Source organism: Mesoplodon densirostris, chromosome 4, assembly GCF_025265405.1.
Source record: "Mesoplodon densirostris isolate mMesDen1 chromosome 4, mMesDen1 primary haplotype, whole genome shotgun sequence".
Classification (NCBI taxonomy): domain Eukaryota; kingdom Metazoa; phylum Chordata; class Mammalia; order Artiodactyla; family Ziphiidae; genus Mesoplodon; species Mesoplodon densirostris.
Genome location: NC_082664.1, coordinates 119,956,618 through 119,979,482, shown reverse-complemented (window position 1 = coordinate 119,979,482; position 22,865 = coordinate 119,956,618). Strand labels below are relative to the sequence as shown.

Here is a 22,865-nt window from a genome sequence, read left to right as displayed (position 1 = left end):
ATCCCACCCCCTCCCATAACCACCCCACATCAGGGGCTTGGACGACGTCCCCTTCAGACTGGGCTCCCAGGGCAGAGCCAGCTCATGCCACTCTCGCCAAACCCACGCCCATCCCTGGACTCTTATCCCATTCCCGGGAGCCGCAGACTGGGAGCCCCCCGCCCGTGACCCATCCCTTCCCCAGCCCCTCCCTCCCCACCCCAACCCAGCACGCAGTTTTGGTATTTCATACAGATGCAGTCAGAAGTAGCTATACATGAAATAAGCCTAACATAAAAATAGAGCTTTTTCCGTCCTCCCGTCCGGAAAGCAAACATCCTTCAATAAACATGCAAGGCAGCTGCCTAGTGAGACCCAGGGCTGGTGAGGGGGCCACAGAGGGCAGCCCTGGGCCTGCGGGAACACTAGCCACCCCCAGCCATGGCAGGAGGGAGGATGAGGGGGCAATTTGGGTATAGAGAGTCCAGAAGGACTCAGGCCTCAGCCCAAAGGTCCAGAGATGGGGTCCCAACTCCCCTTTTTAAACCCCACTCTCTGGGCCACAGGTTCTTAGGCCAAGAGCATCATTGCATTTAGTCAGTTTGAGGAGCAGTTTTTGAAAAATAGTCTCCAAAAGATAAAGTCTCGGGTCCGCAAGGCCCCAGCTTCATAGTCGGAGCCTTCGTTCTCTGACCCACACCCCTCCCCTGCCCCACCGGGGCCCAGCAGCCGCCTGCGGCTGGCCATCTCCAGGCCTGGCATCCCCCGTCGGGTTATGCAGTCCCCCTGGAAGAAGTGGTGGGCAAGGAGCTCCCGGGCCCAGCCGGCTCTGGGTGTGAGACTTTTCTCGTGCCTTGGGGCTGCAGAAGCCCGCAGCATGCCCAGCCCCAGGAGGCCCTAATGGGCCAGCAGGCCAAGAGTAAGCGTGGGCAGGACACCCAGCCAGAGGGAGGCAGCCAGGGAGCGGGCGCGGCCCAGCAGGTGCGAGGTCACGGCGCCATCCTCGCGCAGTAGCTCCCAGTGCTGAGCCTCATGGAGGTAGGAGCCCTCCTGGGCCTCGCAGTAGTAGTGGCCGTACTGGAGGTCCGTGAGGTTCTCGATGAACAGGACGCAGCTGGGGCTCTGGTGGCCGGGCTCACAGCTCTGTTCCACACTGTTCTCGTGGCGCCACGAGTAGGTGGCGTGGCGGGACTCCATGGGGCAGCTCAGGTAGTAGCGAGAGTTCTGGGCCAGGGAAACCTTCTGCAGTGGGGCTTGCTCTGGGGAGGGATGGGGAGATAGCCATGAGGAGGGGCTGAGGGCTCCCAGGGCAGGCTGTGTCCTCCCCCACTGATAGGCCTCCAAGGCCAAGGCTTCTAAATGAACGCAGGGAAACCAGCGCCCAGTCTCGACTCTCCCCTGCTGCCCTCACCCCACTCCTCTCACAACCACCCCACACCGAGGGGGCTCCCTCCACAGGACTGTCCTGTCCCATCTGTCTGGAGCCCCCAGGACCAGACCAGGCCTCCCTCAGACAGGGCAATCGGGGCACGGTGGTACCACCCTAATGAGACAGGGGCAGGGCCAGGTCAGGTACCTGGCTTTGGGTTGGGGCACCCCTTGTGTGGCTCGGCTGGATTGATGGACTGCAACACTGGCCTGGAGTCGGAAGGAAGAGAGAAGCTAAGCAGACAGGAGGCCACAGGCCTGGCCCCTTCCCTGTCCTCCTCCCCACCCAGCATCAGCAGTGGTGCCCACCCAGAGGAGGGTCTGGCCAGAAGGGCTGCCTCCTGTAGCCCATCAACCCCCCACTGCTGTGTTCGCTGTCTCCTAGCGACAAGGGATCCCGGCCAACATACTCTGACTCTGGGGAGCTGTAGATGGAGACGCAGCGGTCCTGGTTCCAGCCGCAGTAGGGGTCTCGGGCCATGAGGCAGCCATGGCAGCCCCCACTGTAGACCTCACACAGGTCCAGGGGCACCTGGCTCACCTCCCACTGGGAGTTCACATATAGTTTCCGCTGGAAAGAGAAAAGGACTGAGTCAGGTCAGGGCCCCCATCCCAACGGAGTTCTAAGCCCCTAAGCTATGGTCCAGCGGCCTGGCAGACCCTGGGGCCCAGAGACCCAGCAAAGGACATGCAAATCACCCGCAGAGGAGTTCTGTCCTCACCTGGCCATCCCTGGGCAGCCCCATAGGGCAGGGGTTGGTGGGGGAGGCTCACCCGGTCAGCGTCCAGTGACATGGCCTGGATAGTGGCCGGACGGCGAAAGGGCTGGATCTCCAAGATGCTGAAGACAAGGTTGTGTTCCCGTTCCCCCGACTCCACCACCTTGTGGATGGTGCCCTTGTCTGTAGGTGAAAGGCAGAGGGTCAGCAGGCGGGAGTCCCACCAGAGCCAGGCAGTCTCCCTCTGGGCTGAGCTGACCAGGAAAGATGCCGGTGGGGAGGGCTGGGAAGTCATGGCTCAGGCAAGGGTCATAGGACTGGGGTGGGATGGGGAGAGGACAGCATGACTGGGGAGGGTCTTAAGAGCCCAAAGGCATCACAGGAAGTTTCCAAGGCTGGGCCAGGGAGGCTATCGCAGGAGGCCCTGGGCTCCCCAAGGCCGTAGGGGAAGCTGGAGCATGAAGAACAGAACCAGCAGTCTCACATGCCCAAGCACTGCTAAGCCTCCAGCTACATGCATTAGCATTACTTCGTTTAATCCTCCACACCCCTGGGAGGTGGGTATTATCATCCCCACTTCGAAGATAAGGAAATGAGGCTCAGAAAGGCTAAGCAACTTGCTCAAGGTCACACAGCTGGTGACTGGAACCCAGAGGGGTCAGAACTCTACCCTTCAACTTCTATAAACCCCTCTGCTTCCTGGACTCTTTGGGATTTGTTGTCTTTAAAATAAACTTTTTATTCTGAAATAATTTCAGATTTACAGAAAAGTTACAAAGATAGTACAAAGAGTTCCCGTATATCCTTTGCCCAGTTTCCCCTAATGTTTCCTCTTAGATAACTGTGATCTTTGTCACAGCTGAGCAGTTGTCACTGGTACATAATATTAACTCAACTACAGACTTTACTGGGATTTCACGGGTTTTTCCACGAATGTCCTTCATCTGTTCCAGGATCCAATACAGGATTCCACATTGCATGTAGTCTTAGGGGATTTTTAAATTTTTATAAAATCTTAGATCTGATAAGGACCTTAGGTTCAGCATAGGGGAACCTAAGGTCACACACTAGGCTGCCTGCCTCAGAGGCCAGTGCTCTCTCCATTCACACTTGTCGGGGACTAATGGGCATCCTGACCCCTGGGTCCTCCCAATCCCACCCCACGGGCTGTCCCAGTTTCTAGAATAGCCTACCTCCCTTTTGCTCCCTCCCAATTTCCCAGGGTATCACTTGCCCCAAAAAAGCAGTCAGATGACCAGATGATTGCCTGCCTAGGACCTTTCCTCTATGTGTCTGTGACCCCCTCTGCAGGCTCTGGGATGTGGCCCCTTGCTCCTCTGGTCCGACAAGCTCCCAGTCCAGTCACTACCTTCATACACACAGTGCCCTTCACCTCTGCCACACAGCGTGGTGACAGCCTCCCATCGCTTCTCCCAGCCGTGAGAGCCTCCCATTCTCTGCAGAGGGCTCAGAAAGTTCTATTTCATATCTAGCCCCAATCCTTCCTGCTGCAGACTCCAGAATAGTATCTCTCTGCAAAGGCCCTGCCATCTGGAAGTCCCTCCTCACATCTCACTAAATTCTTTGCACCCCACATCAAAAGTTTCCTCTCATCTGCATAATCCCAAAGACAGGGAGAGGGTCCAGTTTCCTCGCTCTGCCTGGCAGAGGCCCACAGGACACCCTGGACCAGGTCCTTCCTCCTGATTTCCACATCTTTTCCTACCATCTTCAGGAGTCAGACAGCTGGACCAAAGCTGTACCCAGCTTTGCTCAGACTTACAACATTTCTGCCTCTGAAGCCTGGCACCTTCTAGCCTACGATGCCTTTCCCTCTCCCTTCTGCCCCACCTCCTCCGGGAAGCTCTCACTGCCTGACTCGTCCACAGCCACACATATTAACTCCTGACAGCTCTTAGTCACTCAGTTCTCCCAACCAGATGTTAACTACATTATTCTTTATACCCATTTTTACAAAGCAGACCAGGGGCGAGGCGGGCGGTGGGCAGGAGGGGCTGGTCCCGGGTAGCCCCTCACCTGTGGTTAGGTAAAGCACATGGAAGGTCTTCCCGTTGCTGGCGTGCATGCGGTGGACAACCACTTTCTGGTAGTGGTATTTAGAGTGGAACAGTGGCGTCTTCAGAGGCCCCACAGGCTCCACCCTCTGCACCACCTCAGGGTGACTGTCGGCCACCTGGAAGGTCTCTGTGGGTATCGGCTGCCGGTCTGGGAGGCACTGGGCAAGGAGAACAGGTCTAGATCAATGGGGTGGCTGGGCGATGGGGTTGGGGCCTGGGCCATGGTGGGTGTCATCGCTCACCTTGCCAGGCCGTGGGTTGGGAAGGTCTGAGTGGTAGCCCTTGAGTGAGGAAGTGCGGAAGACCTTGTCAATGTCACCGAGGGAGTACACGCAGACGGCAGAGTAGTTCCTGGGGGACACACAGGCCACCTCAGTGGGAGGCCCAGGACCCACCCACCTCCACTCACCCAGGCAAGCCCAGCACCAGATGGGGTACAACTGCAGCCTTCCGACCAAGCTCCCTGGCCTTTGAGCTCCATGAGGGCAGGGACTATCCTGGGGGCCAAGGCCAGTGCCTGAGCATTACCAAATACCATTGAAGGAAGGAGGGAGGGAGGACGGGAAGAGGGAGGGAGGGAAGTTCAACCTAATTTCTTTCTGTTGCAGTGTAAAACCACAACTTGTATTCTGTCACAGAATCACTGAGTTCAGAGGCCAACCCCAGGGCAGGAGAAATCCCAACACATGCATCCTTGAAATGCTGATGCCCAAGGAGGCCAGACCTCCATCCCCTTCCCAGACTGTCCATGCACACAGGAGCCCCAGAGCAGGGTCTTGGCTTCCCTACCCTGCCGCCCACCTCTCCCCACACACACCTGACACTTTTGCCTGCCTTGTTTTCAATCAATGAGAGTGATTAAGAGGTGTGAAGTATCAGGCGCAGGCAGTGCCTGAGCGGGTGTGATAGCACCCAGCACCCAGCACCCCAGAGGCCGCAGCAGCCTTTTCCCGGGGCCCAGCACCCGCTCTGAGTACACAGCTGGAGGGCACACAGGCACAGGTGCAGCCATGAGCATGCATACGGCGCATGCGCACACACCCATGTGTACAGACTCACAAACACACCAGCACACACACCTCCCTGAGCACTGTGTGTCCGCCCACCCCAGGCCCAGCAACAGCCTTGTCCCTTGAGCTGGGGTCCCTGCTCTTGCCACACCAGCCCTCCCTTGGGCAGGGCCCAAACCCTCTGATCCCCACTGGACACTTAACTAATGCCAGTCCCAGCACCAGGACAAGGGCCACTCACCAGGGGTTGGAGAAAACGCCATAGACCCTAGTGTCCCACCACTGGCCATTAGGGTCGGGGAGCAGGAAGACATCCTGCAGCCTGTTGAAGTTCTTGTTGCTGCTGGCGTCACTGCACACCAGCATGGCTTTCAGGAAGGTGTTCCACTTGGAGACCGACAGTGAACTCTCGCCACCCTGGTCCCCCTGGAAGGGTGGAGGGGAGAGGAGGCCCCTCAGCACCTGCCTGGGCTGCCCCACACACCCGGGGTACCTGCTGCCGGGAATGCCAGCACCCAGGCTTCTGAGGAGGAAGGGAGGCCCTGAAAGGGGTCGGGACCTGTGAGGGGACAAGGCTGAGGTACCCCACCACTCAGGCCAGGTTCTTGGGCCAGGCTCCAGGAGGCTGGCCTGGCTGACCCAGGGCACAGGGCTCACAGTGGGGACCTGCAGGGTGCGGGTACCAGGTCCCCACAGAGCACACCGGCTCAGACACACGTCTGCCCACTCTCACACGTTCACGCTGACACACACGACTCAGACCTGCACAAGCCAGCACCCCCACACAGGGGAAACACACACTCATCAATGCACCCTCATTCTCACGCACACGCTCATGCACACTCTCCATGAATACACCCATTTGCACACTATCACATGTGGATGTGAGCCCAGCCATCTTTACCCACTCACAGTTGCAGGGATCCTCCTGTGCACGCATACTTCCTCCCACAGTCCCATACAGACTCGCTTGCACATTTGCACACAGGCAGTCACACACTCACTCGCTCCTGTTTAGACACAGACACACACTCTTGCCCACTCAGCACTTGCTTACCCTGCACAGCTGGGCCACTCGGGACACGTTGAGAGGGGCCTCAGGATTCTTGTCAGGGTTGTCCTCTCGGAAGAAGTAGTAGATCTTGTCATCGTAGGCCCGGTCTTGGTGCACAATGGTGGCCTTGATGAACTGCGGGTCTACCGGGCACAGGAGTGAAAGGGTGTGAGGCGGGGAGCCTCTCAGAGGACCCACCCACACCCTGCCCACCCCCTGAGTCCGCACAAACAAACCTGGGTCAAATCACACCTGGAATAAACTTCAGAAAAACAGGTCTAACACCCCAAGGGGCCTGAGACTCTACACTCCCACCCCACACCTGTTTTGCCCTCTCTTACAAAGATGTCATTGGCCCGGGAGCAATGACTTCAGGCCTAGGGACTGGGGGGAGAGCCCTAGGGGCCCCTATGTCACTTCTGCCTAATTGGCAGAGCCCTAAAGAGGAGGGAGTGGGTGTTGCCCTCACGTGAGCTCAGCAGAGGGATACACTATGGCACCCGGGGACCCCACACTGGGTCTGGGCTTTCCTCTGATTTGTTCCCAGAGGGTGTTGGGCCCATCCTGCCTCCACATCTTTCTCTCTGCTGTTCCCCAGCTCCCTGCCAGGCCAACCTCCTCAGCTCTATCTTCGCAGGGCTGTACCAAGCTCCCGCTTTCCCGACTGGCCTGTGGCCCTAGCGGCCCTAGGGGAGCCTCCCCATAAACATGAGGATCCCATCTGCCGCCCTGAGCATTCACACCGCCTCGTTCAGCCCAGCCCAGCCCAGCTCAGCCCAGCCCAGTCCAGCTGGAGCCTGACTCACTTTGCATGACGGTATCACTGGTGTACAGCTCAATCTCACCCTTGATACGGCGGAACCGAGGGATCTTCCCATTGTATTCCTGCTTCCGGATAGTGGAGTACACCTCAGAGCCTGAGCGCAGTGGGAGGGGCACGGGTAAGGGCACACAGGCCCTGGAAGTCCCTCCCCCGGGCCTGGGTCACCAGGCACAGAGCTGACCACCCTCCCCCTGCCCAGGGCAGCAGCCCTCTGGGAACCTTCCTGCGCCAGCCACGGCCCTACCGTCAAACAGAACCAGGGAGTTCTCATCCGGGCTGAAGGGGGCATAGCCTCTCCTCTCACCAAGCAACTCTGCAGTGTCATTCACCTGGGGGAGACCAAGGGTGTCAGGCTGCCATGTGATCCCACGGTCACTGTCTCCCATGGGTGCCAGATGCCCAGCCAGGGTCCCCATCCTCCCAGGAACTCTGTACAAGGTGAGGCCAGCCTCAGAGTCCCCCCACCTCCTTCCCACCATGGGGAGCAGAAGCCCATCAGACAAGGGTGAGCTGACCAGGCACATGGGGAGGGGCCTTCTCACCAGGGTCCAGCAGCTGGGGCGCCGGGCATTGGTGCCGCAGACCAGCAGCCCCTCACCCTGCTTCTCCAGGAGCGTGATGTAGTTCTCGCAGTCCTGCTCGGGAGAAGGGGAGGGAGAGAGGTTGGTTGGTGGGAGGCCCTGGCAGGCCTAGCACTGGGACCCTCGGTCTTGGGGAAGAAGGCATCAGAAGTCTGAGCATAGAAGGCAGCCTCTAAGGAGGGCCCAGAGCGGGTGCAGCTGACTCCAACCCCTCCAAGAACAGAGGAAGGGCCTCAGGGAAGGAGTGTCTCCCCCTCAGACTGGGAACCCTGGGGCAGGGCTACTTCTCTCCTCCCGGACTGGGGCTCCCAAGACAGGGCCAGGCTTCCTTCCTCAGACTCTCAGGAACCTTTCCAAGGGGCCCAGCCTCCCCTCTGCACTCCCTCTCCCCCACTCACCTGCTTGTCCCGGCAGGACCCCTTCGTGGAGCCAATGTTCACCTGGGGGGAACAGGGGGAGCGTCAGTCCACTCTGCCAGGGGCAAGATGCCCCCGTAAGTGCTTTCCATGCATCCTCAGGATAGGCTCATTTGACAGATGAGCAACTAGGGCTCTGAGAGGAGGAGTGATTTACCCAACATCACACAGGCTGCTCAGCCTGATACCCGGAGCCAAAGCCCAGAGCTCATGAGCCAGCCCAGAGATCTCAGAAGACAGGGGCCATGGGGTTTTGGAGCCCAGCTTCCTGCTAGGCCTCCGCAGTCAGCACTACCCGCCCAGCCAGGCATGTTAGCTCCGCACTTCTCTCCACACTGCTCCAACACCCACGCCAGTTGGGACCACCCTCAGGGAGCCTCCCCCAGGGACCATTTATGGGATATAATAGGGGGTTGACCAGTTCTGGAAGAAATGCCAGTTCCCCCGGATTCCCTGAGGCTCCTCTCCAAGGTCAGGGGGGAGATAAGAAGACGGGGCAGGGGGAAGAGAAAAAGGGGGCCGGGAGAGGGGTCCAGGCTCACTGTGCGCATGGAGGCGTTCCTGCCCTTGGAGAAGTCGAAGACATAGACCTTGCTGCGTCCACCCACCCACACGGAGGAGCTGCCCGGCTCGTGGAAAAGCACCGTGTGCGGCTCGGCCAGGCCAAAGTCCACATGGTCCTGCCCTGCATGGCCTAAGGAAGAAACAATTGGCAGAAACGTTGAGGCTGGACCCTGGGCTGGAAGATCCTGACCCACCCCCCATGCATACCAGCATCCCCCGAGCAACTAGTGCTTGGATCTGGCTAGGGCGGCGACTGAACTCAAGAGCCGTGAGCGGGAGAAGACAGGGGTCCTCTGGCGGGGTCCAGCAACCAGATGTCCTCACCCCAAAGCCATGACCTCTTACCCTACAATATGTGTGACCTCAGAGTGGGGACAGAAGTTAGGGACCCCTGGGGAGAACAGACCCCCCCCACACACACACACACACTCTGCTGTTCCTAAGGGGCTGGGCTTGGGCAGGAGGGACCAGGGCTCCCAACTCTGCTCTGAGGCTCTCTGCTATCTAGGACAGAGCAAGCAGCCACTTCCACCCCCTGCGGGTAGCGAGGCCTCTAAGAACCCCACGTACAGTTCAGGTTCCCAGGAATCACTTTGCTCAGAACCCTATCCCCTCCTTCAGGAAGCCCTCTCTGACCCTTCCCAGCCCACTCTATCCCCTTAGTGAGCAGGTCAGTATAGATCAGAGCTGGAAAGGAATCTTAATGTCCACTCTCTCCCATTTTACAGATGGAAAAACAAAGGTCCAGAGAGGGGCACCCCAAGCTCACATGGTCAGTAGCAGGCCAGGAGTCAGAGCTCCTGCCCCCAAGCTGGACTCTGCACCCTGGCCTGCCCTGGCCTGGTTTCACAGAGATCCCAGCTCACCCCAGGGGGAAAGATCAGCCCTCCCTCCCCAGCAACTCTGGGACAGGGGGCCCTTCATAGAGCACAGCCTGGGCCTTTAAGTAGAAGGGCTGACCGGGACAATTTTGCCCAAAAAAGAAACTGTCTGTAGCCACTGTCTCCGGGGAGAAGATGTCTCATCTCCGGTGACATTGCTGAGGTTGTCCTGGTTGCAGGGCTAAATTACAGGAATGGGATAGCCTGTGGCTGTGCCCCCAGCAATCAGCCATCTTCCCACCTCGGACCAGCCTGGGTCCTCAGCCTGACCACTGTTTACTCAGCTGCAGCAAACTCAGGGGCAGCCAACTTAGCAGTGACATCCCAGCAGGACACCCTCCAAGCCCAGAGAGAACAGAACTGCCATGTCCTTGAGTTTGCCCCCAATTCCCCTTGGTGCCACTTGAGCCATTCCTACTGATGCTGCATTCAGCAGGGACGAAGAGCACTACCTACCATGCGACCCTCACCTTCATTCCCTTTCCTTCAGATACATCCCCGCATGGCCAAGTCATCCCTGGAAGTGGGCTGTTCTTACTCTCCACCTCAGCTGTGGCCCAGCTCACTGTACAGAGGCAGAAACTGAGGGCCTTCAGGGATACTCTAGCCCAAGGTCACACTAGGAGGCAGGAGAGATTGGCTCACCAGACTGAGTAATGGTTCTCAGGTGTGTTCAGGGAGATGCCAGCACCACAGGCCACAGAGAATTGCCGAGCTCACTGCCCTCGGGTTCACCTGGGTCTCCTCCGGTGCTCCGCAAATAGCCTGACAGCTTAGGATGTCAGGCCTCCCAGGATCCCAAGGCTGCACGAGGTGGGAGCTGAGAGCCCACTTCCTGCTGGGTGGTAGGGGTGTGGTGCTGGCCAAGGCTCGGGCAGGGCTGACAGGTCTCAGGCCCCAGGTTTCCCCTCCCCACCAGCTGGGATAAAATTAGAGTGCTGGGGACAGACACAAGGCCTTCCTGACTCAGCTCCATGGCTCCAGCTCCCCTTTCACCCGCAGCCTGAGCAGCGGCCACTGTCCCCACAGCCTAGCCCGGAATCTAGACAGTCTGTAGCCCCAGCTCCCCACCTACTATCCCAGACAGCCAGGCGGCTGGGAAAAGATATATGTCTGTGTCTGAAGATGTTGGGCTGGGGCCTGAGATCTGAAGCCCTCCAGAGGCCACAGGGGAGGAGCCCCACGGCCCAGGTCATGCTGGCCACCTCCAAACAGTCACCTCGGCTCACGTCAAGGCCACACCCTAGGCCTCAGAAGAGGGGCCTGCACAGCCAATGCACAGCTCTAGTGGTGGAGAAAGGGGTACGTGAAGGGGCCCTGAGGGAGCCCTTGTCTGGGGTCACAGGGCCGTCAAAGTGAGGAGGAGATGCAGTCCTGCCCTGGGAATTCTAGTCTGATGGGAGAGACTCAGCCTGGCCCCGGAGAGCAAGGCCTGAGGGGGAGGCCCGGCCCTATCCTGGAATCCAGTTGGAGGGGTGAAACAGCCATACCAAAGCAAGCCTCCATACCGCTCAAGCAAAACTGTGTTGGTACAGACCCCAGAGCTGCTCACAAAGTATTGCTGAGAACACAAAGGGAGGATGAGGGCTGCCTGCTGCTGGGTGCAGCATGGGGGGCTGCCCAGCCAGGACAGTCCTGCACAGATCTGCAAGTTTGAGCCCTGTTCCCCTCAAATCCTGGCTGTGGCTGCCAGGGTCAGGATTTGGAAAGAGGAAGGGACTGCTCACCTCATTTTGCAGAAGGACAAACAGGAGCCCAGGAGCATTGCCTCCCTCAACTCCGAAGAACCCGCCCCTCCCGGCTCTGTGCCTGCTGATGTGCATGGGGGAGATGGCACCAGCTCGGCCCCAGGACGAGGCCTTGGCCCGTTCTCTACCCCAGCCCCAGCCCGGCTCCCGTACTGCCCGAGGCCCTCAAAGGGCCTGATTGTGCCGGGGAAGTGTCTGAGCGGCAGCAGCTCAATGAATACATGAAAGGAAGCTTTGTTCAGGTCACAGGAGCCGGGGGCTGGGGGCTCAGGGGCAGGAGGGCTGCCTGGAAGTGAAGGCAGAACCAAGCCTTCACAGCCAGGATCTGTGGCCCCTTGGCACCAAGAGGGGAGGTGGTGGCATTCAAGGCTCCACCCACGCAGAGGCTGAGCAAGGCTGGGGGCTGCTCCTAAAGAGGCCCAGCCAAGGGAGCAAGTGCCGCATCCCTAAATGCGTCTTTTTGCTTCCTTAGGAATCCAAAAGGATGGGGAAGGCGGATCAAAGCTAGATGGGTCAGAAACAGGCAGGAAGAGAATTCCGGGCAGTGGAAACAGCCTGAGCAACGGTGGGGAAGCTGGGGAAGCTGACGGTACGGTGGGTACAGAGACCTAATGAGAGAAGAATCAGGAAGGCGGGCTGAAGCCCCGAGTGTGATGGGGGAAGGGAGCTGCAGCGGCCCAAGGATACACCAACCCACTGCCTGTCAGTCTGCGGAGCTGCCCTCTCCTATCTATGAGCAGGGCCAGGATCCAGAAAGCCTCCTCTCCTCCAGCATCACCCCCCAGGTCCCCCTGCCTGACCAGCCCCCTCTGCTTCCCATCCTCGATGTCTAAAAGGAGCACCGTCTGGCACCGTGTCTCCCCCCTCACTCCCCGGCCCGACGCATTAGTGGCTGACTAAGTGGGAGCTAAAAGCTCCCAGAATAACCAGGGGTTCAGGCAGGGGAGGGGGCTAGGGACACATGGGGTGGGCATGGCCCCAGGGGCAGGCCAGGCACAAGCCTCCACCCCACCCCCGTGTGATTCTGAGCCAATCCTGGCTCCTTCTGGACCAAGAAAGGGCACAATCAGGCTGACACGTACCCAGCTAGACTCCATGGCCCCCGAAGCCCCCACCTTCCTCACAGTGGCAGGACCAACAAGGCCCAGCCCCAGCCCCGCTAGAAATGAGGGTCAAGAAGATGGCTGGGTGTGAGGGGCTGTCCTCCCCTATCACAGGCCCCCAGCCAGGCCATCCATGGGGCTCTGATCATGTTGGAACGAATCAGACCTTCCTCTCGTGCCCCCCACCCTCCCAGCACAATCCCAGCAACCGACTGGCTGGCACAAGTGTGAACTTCTGTGGAGTGGGTTTCCTAAAGCAGGCCTGCCTGGTGGAGCATCATTCCTCCTCATTCACTCTGGGTGCTGTCCCCATCTGGTCCCCGCCAACCCCATATCCTCATTACTTGTGAAAGAGGGCTGCTCAGGGGGAGGGTGGAGTGGTGCCTAGGATGGGGAGCAGTGTCGTTATCTGTGAAGGGACGGGGCCCACAGTCTGATCTGGGCCGGGACAGCCTTCCAAGCTGACCCAGTGACCTGACGGGCCTTGAATCCTAACCTCAAGGAACCCTTTGAGAGCAGGCAGTGAGGCGGGCTCTGAGAAGGGCAGGAATGCCGTGCCCAGCAGGGAGTGCCTGAGCCAGGCAGCCAGGGAGGCCCGGGCGTGGGGCAGGAGCCAGGCCAGCCTCGGACAGGAGGCCCAACCACGTCAGGCAGGCGTCTCACAGTCGTGCCCCACCTGAATCACCAGTCCCCCCTCACACCCTCGCCAGAGGAAGAAGAGGGAAGGCCCGTGCGGGGCCCCAGGAATTAGCCTGCAGCCTCGCCACCCTCTGGAACCCCACAGGTCAAGGTGGAAGGGAAGGGAATAGTCACTAAGTTGAGGGAGGCACGGAGGCCAGAGAGACCGTGCCACTGGCCCAAGGCACAGAACAAGGGAGACAGGGGAGTTCCCTGGTAGCCTGGTGGTTAGGATTCCAGGCTTTGACTGCCGTGGCCTGGGTTCAATCCCTGGTCGGGGAACTGAGATCCTGCAAGCCACACGGTGCAGCCAAAAAAAAAAAAGAACAAGGGAGACAGAAGCAGAGCAAGGCAGCAGCTCAGGGTTTCTGGTGCCCATCACCAGGCTCCAGACCAGGACCACAGCCGGGACTTCCTTGAGAGCCTCTTGATCTTCAAAAAGCTGTACATCACCTTCTCTCTACTTCCCTGTGTCATCTCCTGCTCTCCACCCTACGCTCTCTTGCAGGTCAGGGGATAAGTCACTGACCTGATAACTGAAGGGAATCAACCACCCACCAATCTTCCAGGTAGGACTCTGATCTCCAGGGGCCTTTAGCAATCAAAGCCTTAAACTCAAAGGAATGAGTAACTGTGGAACTCTGCGTGTGTCAGATCGGTGGACGGAAACCTTTCACTGGAGGGGGAGTGGGGGCAAAGGAACAAATGTTTCATCGATGTTGCCTCTCGCAGTATGGCCAGGCATGAGGGCACGAGCAGCCGCTCCTCATATCCAGAAGCCCAGTTTCCGGAGTGGCACGGGCCCGTGCTAAGGAAAGGCTGTGCTTGCTGTTGGGGTGCTGGCGACACTCAGCAGGGCAAGGCTCCAGACACAGCTGCCTGACGGGCAGAGCCGGTGTGCTGGGGCAGGTGGTGGGTCCTTGAGGCGGTACTTAGCTCATGGGGGTGTGGGAGGTGTGTCTCTCTTTATCAGCCATGGGAACAGTGAGCTGTGTGCTGGGCTGAAGGGGAGCGTCTTCCCGTCCACCAAGGTCAGCCGTGGGTGGGAGAGGAGCGTATCTCAGGTGTGGGCTCAGCCCTGGTTCTAAAAAGCTTTGTGCTCCCTCTCTCAGCCAAGTGGCTGGTTGGCTGTGACTGTGACCAAGAGCTGGGCCTTCCTGAGTTTAGCTTCCTCCTCCTCTGTGGACTGGAGGGGCTAAGGTCTAGGTTTTATGACCCACCATGCATGACTCTTGGAACAAAACAATCAGGGTTAGGTTCGGGGGTGTTTGGGGAAAGCATGGGGTTGTGAGTACTGGATAAGTCAGAGATGGCTTCCTAGAGATGGAGGCAGCAGAATAAACCATATCCTCATCTGCTTCCACCAACTAGCTCACCAAATCCCCCAACCACCCTGTAAAGAAGGCGGGACAGCGTCTGCATGCCCATTTTATAGACAGGAAAACTAAGGGCCTTCCACGCCAGCAAGGGCTGTGTGCTCTCTGCAGTGTGCCACTGTACTCAAAAGACCAGAAGGCTTGGCTGGTGGGGAGACCAGCTGGGGCAAAGGCTTGTGGGTAAGAAGCAGTGTGGAGAGAAAGCTGAGTGTGTCCTGGGGGCGGGGCCGAGCCGAAACAGATTCTGGGGGCTCAGGGAGGGAAGGCTGGCACAGAGGCCCAGCCAGAGGGGGGAGGAGGCTCCAAGCCCAGGGAAGGCAGGAAGCCACGTCCGGATTCTGCCCATTCTTCCGCTCAGCAGGTTCCAAAAGCCCTAGAGTGAGGCTGAAGTCACCTGGTGGATCCTTCAAAGGAAAGGATGGGCAGAGGTGCAGGGCCTGCCCTTGGGCCCAGAGCCAGGGCAGGGGTCAGGGAGAGGGCAGAGGAGGGCTAAACCACCCCAAGTAGAAGGACGCAGGCAGGACAGGAAGACTGCTGAGAAACAGAAGGTTCCTTAGCTCAGCCTTAGCCTGGGCCGGTGGGGAAGGAGGGAGGGGTCAGAGAGCAAGGGCAGTCAGCCAACATAGGCAGTTAGGGAGAGCTAGCAGGGGCCGGGCTGCCAGGGCTGCATTTCATCAGAAATCAGAGATGCCAAAGGAGGAGGATGATACTGACAACGATGATATCCCTACCTCCACCCCGACCTAACCGTTCCATAGCATTTACTATGTGCCGGGCACTTCTCTGAGTGTCAGGTGTATTAACTCATTCAATCATCACTGAACTCTTATAAGGTGGCTTCTCTTATTATGCCCATTTTACAGATGAGGGCAGCCAGACACAGAGAAGTTGAGTAACTTGCCCAAGATCACACAGCTAAGTGGTGGTGTGGAGGTTAACACTCAGGCAGACTGACTCTGGAATCTGTGTTTATAACACTGTGTTCCATAGATGAGCCCTTGGAAGCTTCTAGGCCAGCCTCTCCCATACAAATGAGGAGACTGAGGCCCAGAGAGGGTGGAGCCTGGTCAGAGGCTGCTTGGCCAATGAATGCCTGACCTTCATCCACGATGCCCTAAAGACAGTGTGTGTAAGTAAGCGTGGGTATGCAGGCCTGAGGCGGGGAGGGGACTAGGGATCTGGGGGTGTAGTGCGGCACTGAGTGCTGACCAGCGTACAAGTATCCCATGGTCTCTGCCCAGAATAGAAGTGCTGTGCAGTCTGGGACAGGCTATAGAGAAGGGAGGATGTGCTGAGACCCTTCCTTACTATCTGACCAACCAGTTTCCCACCCAACCCGCACAGGCAAAAAACACTCGCTTCTACCCGCCCTGGCTCCTCAGCTCAAGAACCCACCATGGGGGCTTCCCTGGTGGCGCAGTGGCTGGGAGTCCGCCTGCCAATGCAGGGGACGCAGGTTCGTGCCCCGGTCTGGGAAGATCCCACATGCCGCGGAGCGGCTGGGCCTGTGAGCCATGGCCGCTGAGCCTGCGCGTCTGGAGCCTGTGCTCCGCAGCGGGAGGGGCCGCGGCAGTGAGAGGCCCGCGTACTGCAAAAAAACGAACAAACAAACAAAAAGAACCCACCATGGGTCCCAATTGCCTGTCCCAGCAGGGCCTGACTCCTCTACCTGGCAGTCAAGGCCCACCCGTCTCTGCTCATCTCTGCCATGGCTGAGTCCCGCTTCTACCCTTTTGCTTGTGCTTTCCCTTCCTCTGACTGCCCTTTCCCCTTCTCTCTAGGCACGTGCTCTTACCTGTCCTTGAAGATCTAGCCTCAATCCCCCTGGCTTCACAAAGTGTTCCAGACTGCTCCAGCCCTCACAGCTCCGTCCTCCCTCTGACCTTGTGCTATACACCATCTGGCACACACTATCTTCTCTCAGATCACACTGTTTGGGTGGAATTTCACCTGGATTGTGGGATCCTGAAGATAAAGGCCTGCCCTCCTCCTACTCCATGGTCCCTGGGCCAAGCCCCGGCCAGGACTGGGCAAGAGGGGGCAGCTCAGAGCGCAAGGAGAAGCAGGACTGGGGTAGGCCAAACCCCAGTGTCAGACACGGAGACACCTTAGAACAGGTTCCTGGGCCACTGTTAGGGTGCCGGGCTTACCACAGTGACCTTCCTCCCTCACTAGGCTGGCCCAGAGCCCTGGGCCCAGAAGACAAAGAACACAAGCAGCAATCTGTGCCCCGTTCTGCCCCACCTCACGTCCCTGCCTCTCTCTCTAGCCTGGCTCTTCCCCCTCCCCAGGAAGTCTTCCCCGTTGGCACCACCCCACACTGACCCTTCATGCTCTCACTTCCTGTCACAGTCCTTGGTTGCGCAAAGTTCCTGACCTCCCCACGTGCCCTCTCTCGTCACAGGCGGCAGGCCCACCTCTCCAGGCACCAGCATGCCCCCCAAGGGCAAACCCAGGGCTTCTCCTCTTCCCTCCCCCAGAGGAGTGGAACACAGACCTAGGCACGGGGCAGGGACTGGCTGCCCTCCATCGTGAGGGCTGCCCCCAGGGGTGTGCTGGCTCAGAGCCCCAGCCCCTGACTGGAAGAAGGGGGTGCAGGAGGCACGACAGCATCAGCCTAATCCCAGGCGGCTGTGACGGTTAAACCCAGATTAGCCCAGGCCATGACACAGATCAACCTGCCCCCGAGACCTGAGGCCCAGCTGCCCTGAGGAAAAGACCAGACGAGTGCATGGAGCTGGCCCAAATCTAAGGTCCTGAAGGGAGAATGGTCATGGCTGCTGAGGCTCCTAGGAGCAGACTGCACTGGGGCAGGGAGAGTCTGGGCTCAGCTGAACTGGCTGAGGAGGAAATGGGCTCAGGGAGCCATAAGCCTGGGGACAGAGCATGAAGACAGACAGACAAGTGGAGGGAGGCCAAAAGCTAAGGCCAGGGCAGGCTCAGGCAGAAGACGTAGCCTGGTCCCAGTTCTGCCTGTCTCACTGGGTGATGCTGGGCCAGTCCCTGTCATCTCAGAGCTCAGTTTCCCCATCTGTAGAATGTTGGCCCAGCTGATCTCTGACATTTGTTTTCTGACATCAGGCTGTGTGAGTTAGAGTCATCCAACAAGGTTCCTTGGAGGAAGTGAGATAGAACGGCAGAAAGGAGGAGGAGGGTGAGTTGGGTACATGGAGGGATGACCGGCAGGGCAACAACCTGCAGGGCAATGGCCTTGAGGCAGGAAAGGATGGGGAGCTGGGGAATGGTGAGGGAAGAACTGTAGGAGATCAGGTGGGCTGTGTGCTCCAGCTGGAACGCTCAGCACAGTGACCCAGAGGGATGCAAGGGCCTCGAGGAGGCCAGGGCACAGTCCTGAAGACACAGCAGGGCCCAGGCCAAGGTGGGGGTGGGGGTGGAACAAGAGGTTTGGAGGCTGACTAGACCATAGGGGGAAAGAAAGAGATGGATCAAACGGTCCCTCACTGCCTGGGCTGGCTAGGGAAGGGAGAAGTCCATGTTCTCTGATGGGGGTGCCAAACAAGGGGCCACAGTCCCTGCTCTAGGAGGACCCCTTCCTCCCCGCTACCTCCTCCCCCCTGCCCCCACAAGAGAGGAAGCTTCCAGGGCAGCCAGGCCTTGCCAAAAAAGGAAACCAAGAAAAGGGGAAGCTTTCTGGCCCCAGAGCTGTCAACCAGAGCAGGGGAAGTGTTAGCCAGTCTCTGGTGACATAGCTAGACAGCCCTGCAGTGGCTGAAATGGCACTGGGGGTGGAGGGTAGGATATCAGGTGAGGGCTTAGCTGTCAACTCCAGGGCCACCCACTCCTACCACTGCCCCCTGTAGGCTTCTGCGCCCCAGCCCCTAGGCTGAGCCTCAGCTTCCCACCTGCACATTAGGGGCCCTGGCTTGGCCCTCCTCCAAGAAGAGTGTCCAGCTCTCCCTGCTTCTCCCAAGTGCCCAGCCTGGGTAGTGATCCACCCCTGCTGAGGTGAAGGTTCCTGGAAGGGGAAGTTAGGCAGAGGAAGGTCATCTGCCCCTCCCACACCAGCAGGGCCCGGCTGATGCTGGGGGCAGTTCCTCACCCCATGGAGAGTCTCTGCTGAGGACTGGGCCTCCTCACCTGGAGAACTCCTGTGGTCAGGAGTCAGGCGGAAAGCCCTGGTGTCCCTGGACCCAGCCCCAGATTTCCATCAGGGAGCTGTGACGCTTGGGAAGTCTTCCCTGCCTGCCATGGTCCTTCCTTCCTACTTCTGGGCTGGCTGTGGAAGGTCAGGTGGCATAGCTCAGATATCCCTTCCTGCATGAAACCCTCCTGGAGCCCCCAGGCCCAGGCTGACTCAATGTCTCCCTCTTGGGGACCCCCACACAGATCCTTTCCTCTCCTTGGTCCTAGTTGCAAGTTCTGGGGTCTGAAATCCTGTCACACCAGGTTACTTCCTCCTGTCCCTCCCCTCCCCAAGCTGGCTCCTATTCCTCTTGCCATCCTGACTTATCACCTCTTCCAGGAAGCCTTCTCTGACTGTGCAGACTGGGTTAGGTACCTCCTCGACCCCCACAGCTGCCTCTGTTACAGGCCCTGACACATGTCATTGTAACTGTAGGTTGACCTGCTTGTCTGTCTCCCCATCTACATGGAGAAGACTATGGACACATCTAGTTTCTCATCCCTGGTTCCCCAAGCCCAGGACCAGCACAAGGTTGGCCCCCGCAAATGATAAATGTCAAGAATGCTGAATTACTATGCCCACCCTTGAGGTCGCAATCCAAATGAGCCATTTCCTCCAGCTGATCATCAGCCTTCGCTTATGAGAGAAAAAGAAAAGAAAGAACACGAAGCTAAAGGATTTCCCCGACTTCCCAGGTTTCCATTTCTCCTCACTGCTAGGGTTTGAACAGACCACTGCAGCCTCCACCTACCCCAGAGAGGCAAGGGATTAGTGCTCTGATAAGTATAAGCTCCTCCCTACACCTGCTTTGGAAATTTGAGGAAACTGAGGCTCAGGGAAAGGCAAGCACTTGCCCAGAGTTGCACAGAAAATCAGCAGAGCTGGGTCCAAAACCAGGCTTCCAACTTCCCATCTCTTTCCTCCACACCGTGGTCATCCTGGGCCTGTGCCAGCATCTACCTCACCCCAGCCTGCTCTTAGAATCTTCACTATTCAGGACAGAGGGGCCCCAGAGCCTGGCAGGAAACTCCTGGTGACATCACCAAGCATCTCTCCTATCTCTCCCAGCTTAGAAAACCCCCCTCCTCCTGGGAATTGCTCCCCCACCCCGCCACCCTGTTCTGCAGAGGGAGTTCACCTTGAAGGTGATGAATACATGTAAGTTCCCAAGGGGGCAAGGATTTCCACTGGAAATGGTGATGCCTGGAGAGCCCAGCTGTGACCTCATCCCCTAGAGGAGGTGACAACAACCCCCTGCCCTGCGGAGTGGCCCCATAATGGCTCCCCCAGCAGCCACCAAGTCAACAATAGCATCCTATTGTTTAACTGGACGAGGTGAGGCCAGAACCAGCTGGATAAGTGGAGACTGGGCTCTGTTTCTTGCTGTGGACAAGCTGGCTCACCTCTGACCTTGAAGGTCAGGGCCTTCCTGGGTTTCTCCATCTCCTCCAACCAGGGATGGAATGGGAGAGGGATATACAGCTTACACAAGCATGCCAACCTCCTGCCCTTACCTGCAAACCACCCCCCTCCAGTCTTTGCTGCAGGGAGGTCAGGCCCACAAAGTCACATCCTTGACTGACCCATGTGTCAGTGACAGCCCTTGGGGGATAACCCTCCAGAGCCCTGGCAAGCTCTGAGGGTCAGAAACAGGTACAGAGCTCAAGGGTACCTGTCAGGTCAGTACTAGCACATCCCTCTCTCTGTCCAGAGCTGTTCTGGGCCAGGCCTTCATCAGGCTAGAGAGGCATCAACCGCCCTGAGAAGGGCAGGCTGGGACCCTCCCAGAACTCCCTTATCTAATCTTTCCCTAGAACTTATAGGTCCAAGCAGCAGAAAATAAATGATGGAGAAGATCCCTCCATACCCATTCCAGTCCCCACACCTGTCCTGTCTTATAACTAAAAGCCCTGTCTAGGTCTCATGGAGAAGCAGCTCCAGAACCACCATTATCCTTGATCTAGTCATTCTTGGAGGCCACCATCCGCATCCCCTCAACCCACTGGTATACAGTGACCTAGGCCTACAGCAAGGGTCCTCCTCTCACCCTACTCCTTCGTTTGCCCCGCCCAAGCCCATTCCCGTCCGACTGCCATGTGTCACTCCACAGGAACTAGGAGGCAGCTGTCAGCTAGGCATACCATTACCAGCTGGTGGTCCTGGGGGACAGGTGGGTGGCAGGGTCTGTCTGGCCAGTGGGGTGCCTGGCACTGGTGAAGAAGACCACAGACGGCTCTTGGACAAGATAGGTGAGGGGCTGGCAGACCCCAGTGGGGGTCAATAGTGCATTACCAAGCAGAAGGCATGGCCAGTGTGGCTACAATAGCGAACTGTGTGCAGGGGAGAGAGCACTTTAGAAAGTGGGTAAGAGGACAGAAAGCAGTTTTAAATAGCCTCAGGGTGGGAACTAAGTGCCCGAGATGGGGAGGCAGCATTAGGTGCTAAGAGGTGGGTGTGCATTAAGTATGTGTGTGGAAGGGTATCTTGGGAAGATGGGGGATGTGGACAAGCAGAGCCAAATGCAAAGGTTTGGTGCAGAGGGAGATTCCAGAACACTCAGATGTGGCCATTCATCCGCTTCAGAGTGTACAAATGCCGTGCTGTCCAAGACAGCTAAGGGGACTGAGGCAAGGCAAAGATGCTGGGAAGGCAGAGGAAGCTCAGACTGGAGCTAATATGACTGAGGGGTGTGTAGGTGTCCACCATGAGTAGATAGATGGCCAGAGGTCCAGATGCCCTGCTCCACTTCCACCAGGAATACCTCTCTGGCTGGGTAGCAGAGCTGGCCCCCAGAGTACCCTCTTCATGGCCAAAAAATTGCCTAAATCTTTCTCCACTTCCTAACCCAGAACAAGCACTGGTCCTGTGCCAGATCAGAGCCCCCTGACTGCACTGTGAGCTCACACAATTCAGAGTGACCTTGGGCAAGTCACATCCCCTCCACTGCAGCTGCAGTTCGGGCCACTCGCTTTTTGAGCAGTTTTTTTTTTTTTTTTTCTTCTCTCTCTGCTAAGAATACCTGCCCCAGATAATGCTCAGGCTCTGGCAATCCCTGCAAACCGCCTCAGGCATCAAAGGGCTCCCGGAGGGGCCAGATCCCCCCACCCCCCACTGCAAGGCCACCACCACCACAGGGGGGCCCAGCGCCGCCAAATTTGGGGACAGAGCACAGTCAGCCTGGAGGTGGGGAAGCATATGTGTGCATTGCAGGGGAGGGGAGCTCATCCCCTCGCGGCAGAAAAACCTCAAAACCCACCCAGCCGGCTTTCTGACCCATCGTACAGTGTGGTCTAAACTGAGGCGCCCCTGGGGGAGACTCCGGTCCCCCAAGTTCACATAACCACCAGGGCCTAAAAGCTGCAGCCCTTCCCCAGATCCTCTGCCTGGGGGTCCCAATGGCCGCGCCCCACCCAACGGGCACTGCCCCCCACGCTGGCCCGATTCCTGGTGACAACTGCCACGTGCGGACAAGGAGGGAGCGGCCGGTCCCGGCACTGCAGAGGCAGCGCCCCGGTGCCTGAAGCCTCCGCACCGCACCACGTCCCGGCTCACCACTGGGTGCCCACCCCCTTTACCCGGCCTGCGCTCGGGGCCGGGGCGGGGGCGGGGGGCAGGCAGCGGGGTCTTTGTTCCCGCAGCCGGAGCGCGGCGGCGGCGGCGGCAAAGGGTCCGCGCCCCCCTTGCCGGCCCAGCCTGCGCCCCGCGCGACAGCGGAGCCCGCAGCTCAGGAAGAGAGGAGCTGGGTGGGGGTCCCGGCGGGAGAAAGGATCCCGCACAGAGGCCCCACCGCGGGAGGACCAGGAGCGCCTCGGGGCCGAGAGAGGGGCCCTCTCCCTCCCCCCTGCGCCCGGGCGCTGCGGCTCCCAGCTGCGGGCGGACTTGGAGTGACTTAGCCGGGTCTCCAGCCCCCGCGGCTCTCTCGCCGCAGCGTTACTGCCCGCTCCAGTGTAGCAGCGCGCACATTCACACACTCACCCAGACCCACACGCTATCGGCGGGGACAGCCCGGGACCCGCAGAGCCGCGCGCACGCACTCCCTCCGGTGCCGCACACTCCGCACCCGCGCCGCGCGGCATCGGATCCCGCGCCCCGCCGCTCGCGCGGCGCCACCTACCTTTCCAGACAGCGGAGATGCGGGGTCCGTTCCTCGGGTGGCCTTGGGAGGCGGCGGCCGTCCAGAGCAGCAGCAGCAGCCGCAGCGGGAGCCCGGACCGAGCCAGCGGACTGGGAACGCGGGCGCGCGGGGCGCCGAGGGAGGCGCATCCGGGCGGAGGCGGTGTCAT

The 22,865-nt window shown here is 58.9% G+C and overlaps 1 protein-coding gene across 1 annotated transcript; it reads right to left on the bottom strand.

Moving 5' to 3' along the window:
* Window positions 1–214: 214 nt before the first annotated feature.
* SEMA7A (semaphorin 7A (John Milton Hagen blood group)) lies at window positions 215–22,865 on the bottom strand. The gene is made up of 14 exons (XM_060095158.1): window positions 22,697–22,865; window positions 8,631–8,782; window positions 8,071–8,112; window positions 7,634–7,726; window positions 7,336–7,420; window positions 7,075–7,185; window positions 6,272–6,411; window positions 5,456–5,640; window positions 4,447–4,555; window positions 4,164–4,362; window positions 2,182–2,309; window positions 1,818–1,978; window positions 1,556–1,617; window positions 215–1,238 (listed from the first exon to the last, which is right to left on the bottom strand). Exons 1-14 carry the CDS (start codon window positions 22,863–22,865, stop codon window positions 877–879), a joined length of 1,998 nt encoding a protein of 665 aa, XP_059951141.1. The 3' UTR covers window positions 215–876.

Coding starts and splice junctions, on each gene's coding strand:
- SEMA7A (XM_060095158.1), bottom strand. CDS start 22,865: ATGACACCGCCTCCGCCCGGATGCGCCTCCCTCGGCGCCCCGCGCGCC. Junction 8,113..8,630: donor GGAACGCCTCCATGCGCACA/GTGAGCCTGGAC, acceptor TGTTCCCCCCAG/GTGAACATTGGCTCCACGAA. Junction 5,641..6,271: donor GAGTGGCCCAGCTGTGCAGG/GTAAGCAAGTGC, acceptor CCACCCTTCCAG/GGGGACCAGGGTGGCGAGAG.